This window comes from Electrophorus electricus, chromosome 23 (genome assembly GCF_041902795.1).
Source record: "Electrophorus electricus isolate QZ-2024a chromosome 23, ASM4190279v1, whole genome shotgun sequence".
Lineage (NCBI taxonomy): Eukaryota > Metazoa > Chordata > Actinopteri > Gymnotiformes > Gymnotidae > Electrophorus > Electrophorus electricus.
In genome coordinates this window covers 3,172,501-3,175,000 of record NC_137519.1, presented here as the reverse complement: position 1 = coordinate 3,175,000, position 2,500 = coordinate 3,172,501, and the positions used below count along the sequence as shown (strand labels likewise).

The 2,500-nt window shown below is 45.0% G+C and overlaps 1 protein-coding gene across 2 annotated transcripts in view; it reads right to left on the bottom strand.

The window, feature by feature from the left end:
- Nucleotides 1-513: 513 nt before the first annotated feature.
- Nucleotides 514-2,500, bottom strand: part of sh3bp4a (SH3-domain binding protein 4a) — a 25,450-nt gene continuing 23,463 nt past the window's right edge. For both annotated transcript variants that reach the window (XM_027022987.3, XM_027022985.3), the window contains 2 exons: nt 2,477-2,500; nt 514-1,701 (listed from right to left, as the gene is read on the bottom strand). The exon at nt 2,477-2,500 is cut by the window's right edge and continues 165 nt beyond it. In XM_027022987.3, coding sequence (XP_026878788.2) covers nt 1,477-1,701; nt 2,477-2,500 — 249 coding nt within the window. In that variant the 3' untranslated portion in view covers nt 514-1,476. The remainder of the gene's footprint in view (nt 1,702-2,476) is intronic.

Sequence of the window (2,500 nt, the reverse complement as noted above, 5' to 3'; positions counted from 1 at the left end):
ACGTAGCATTACCAAAGCTCTATGCTACATGTAGCATTTGTTCATTTTGCTTAAACCTAAGACTAATGTTTATGTTAAGCTCACATAAGGTACTTCATAAAGATCTTTACAGGTGTTATCGAACTGTTCCGGAGTGTTCCTGCACTTGACAACAATTGTGTAGGTGAAGATATGCTTGAACACAAGCACTGAGAAAGACAAGACAGAATAAAAGGATGGGCCTAGTTGCTAGTGTGTAGTCACACTAATCATCTAATGCATTAGTTTGGGGGGTGTGAGCAGCGTCACCCTCGGAGTTGAAATGAAACCTACACCGGTGGATAAAAGCAAAGGTCTCTAGACGGCTAGCTCTCCAAAGATACTGGGGACTCGGCTGATCGCACAGCCAGAGAAGGCAGCGTGCGGCCCTAGAGAAATGTCATAGGCTAAGGCACACGGGTCTGCATTTGCACCATTCCTACATACGCCATTGTCCACTAAGGCGCCCCCAATCTTTGACCCCCCCCACCCAACCAACCAACCAACCAACCAACCAACACAAAGAAAAGAAAACTGCCTGACATGACTGATGACCCCTTCAGAGGCCTGAAAAACAAAACAGGTGATCTTCAATAAAGTTATTCATCTTATTAAACCCACCTATATGTTGTTGACTCAAGGGAAGCAGAAAATCAAACTAAGTTGCCAGCATCATAAATGAACCTGTCTAGCTTCGCTGCTTTTTAAAAAAGCAATTTTTTTTTTTGCAACACAGAGCCAGAGCATAGGGTATTTCGAACAAACTGCGCATATATGCTTTACGTTTGACTTTAACAGTGCAGACACACGAAGGTGTTCAACGTGAACGCTTGTCTTTTGAAGTCGTTTCTTTTGAAACAAAGCAGATATGATTCTGAGGTGAAATTTAGCGGTGGAACAACATGCCGTTAAAGCAGGAGGCTTACAGTGCACATTTGGCAAGGTATAAAGGATGGACTGACAGGTGAAAGGGTGGTGTTGAAAAAGAAAATTTAAGACATCATATTACAGAGAAAATGACGTTCTTCATCTGTTACTGATAACAAAACAATCTATTTGAAAAGTGTCAAAGTGATTTAATTAAAAAAATTCTCTGTTCCATATAAAAAATATATGTATTGCTAGTGGCTTGATAAAAACACTGTTTAGGACTTCCAAAAAAATATCTATTCTGAAACCACATTGGTGTTTTGGCTTGTCTTGCTGACTGTATGCCCAATCAGGGCTATGGGTGGGAGGGCACAGGAAATATCCGCGCAGGGATTGGACTGAGGAAAACTATACAGATTCAGGTGGAGTCGTGGGGTGGGGCGGAGTCACCACTGTTTTTAACAACACCCAATCAGAAGGAACCCCAGAAGTCAAAGTTCAAAGTCCTCCAGGAGTGTGCAGACAGAGAAACGATTCCTTCTATTATCCAGATTCCGGACCTGGTGAGCGGTGAGTCCGGCATGTCTTCTAGATGGCGAAATCATCCTGGGGCGTGGGGCTGAAGGCGGAGCTGCGCAGCATATCCAGGCAGTTGACGAGGATGAGGGTACCTGTGAGGTGTTTCCAGCGTTTGGTGATGGGGTTCTTCATGCGGTCCAGGCCCAGGTGAAGCTCCTGGATGACGTCGCGGTAGCTGTCGCCGATCTGCGCCGCCCACGTCAGCAGGAAGTCGTACGCGGGCTTCCACATAGCCTGCCGTTGGAAACACGGGGGGCCAGATTAGCGGTCAAACTCATGCTGTGGTCGTACAGTTCGTATGTCAAAGTTTACAAAGCTGTAGCGACAAACAGGATCCCAGGCTGCTCTGGGGAAACATGTCCCCGGTGAAAAAGCGTCCCTACAGATGGATGCTTGGGACAGAAGCTGCTCGAGACACAGGCATGGGCTAAAATGTTTCCTGTGTCGGGCACAGCGGGCATTCTCAGCAACGTGGAGACCACAAAAGTAGGGTCATATTTAACTGCAAAACTGTCAAACTGTCTCCGTAAGCGTTTCTCCAGCACATATCCCACGACTGCTGTTCAAGTGAGAGAAAGTGGAAGAAATATTTAGGAGATGCAAATCTGAAATTTATTCCAGAGGTTTACAGCATTTGGCAGACACTCTTATCCAGAGTGGCTTGCATATTTATATTTATAGTACTCTCTGGCAATGAAAGGCATGACCTTGATGTTACTAGCACCTTACTCTATCACGGGAGCTATAAGAGCACCAGTAAATTTACCTAAGTGATTCACTTAAATGTTTAATACTAAAATACTTCAAATACATCTCTAGCTTAGAGCTGGACTTCAGGACATTGTTCCATTTGAGTGAAAAGAGTACTTCACTGTGAGCAGACTTTATTATTGAGTGGACAAAAGTCTGGATGATCAGGGTGCATGATCCCCTGTTCATTCATCTTTTGGGAAGTCTTAAAGTGTTGTTTGGGTGCGCATTTCTGAAGCTGCAGGATGTGTCCCTTCACCTCGCTGTCCACCATCCCGGAGCG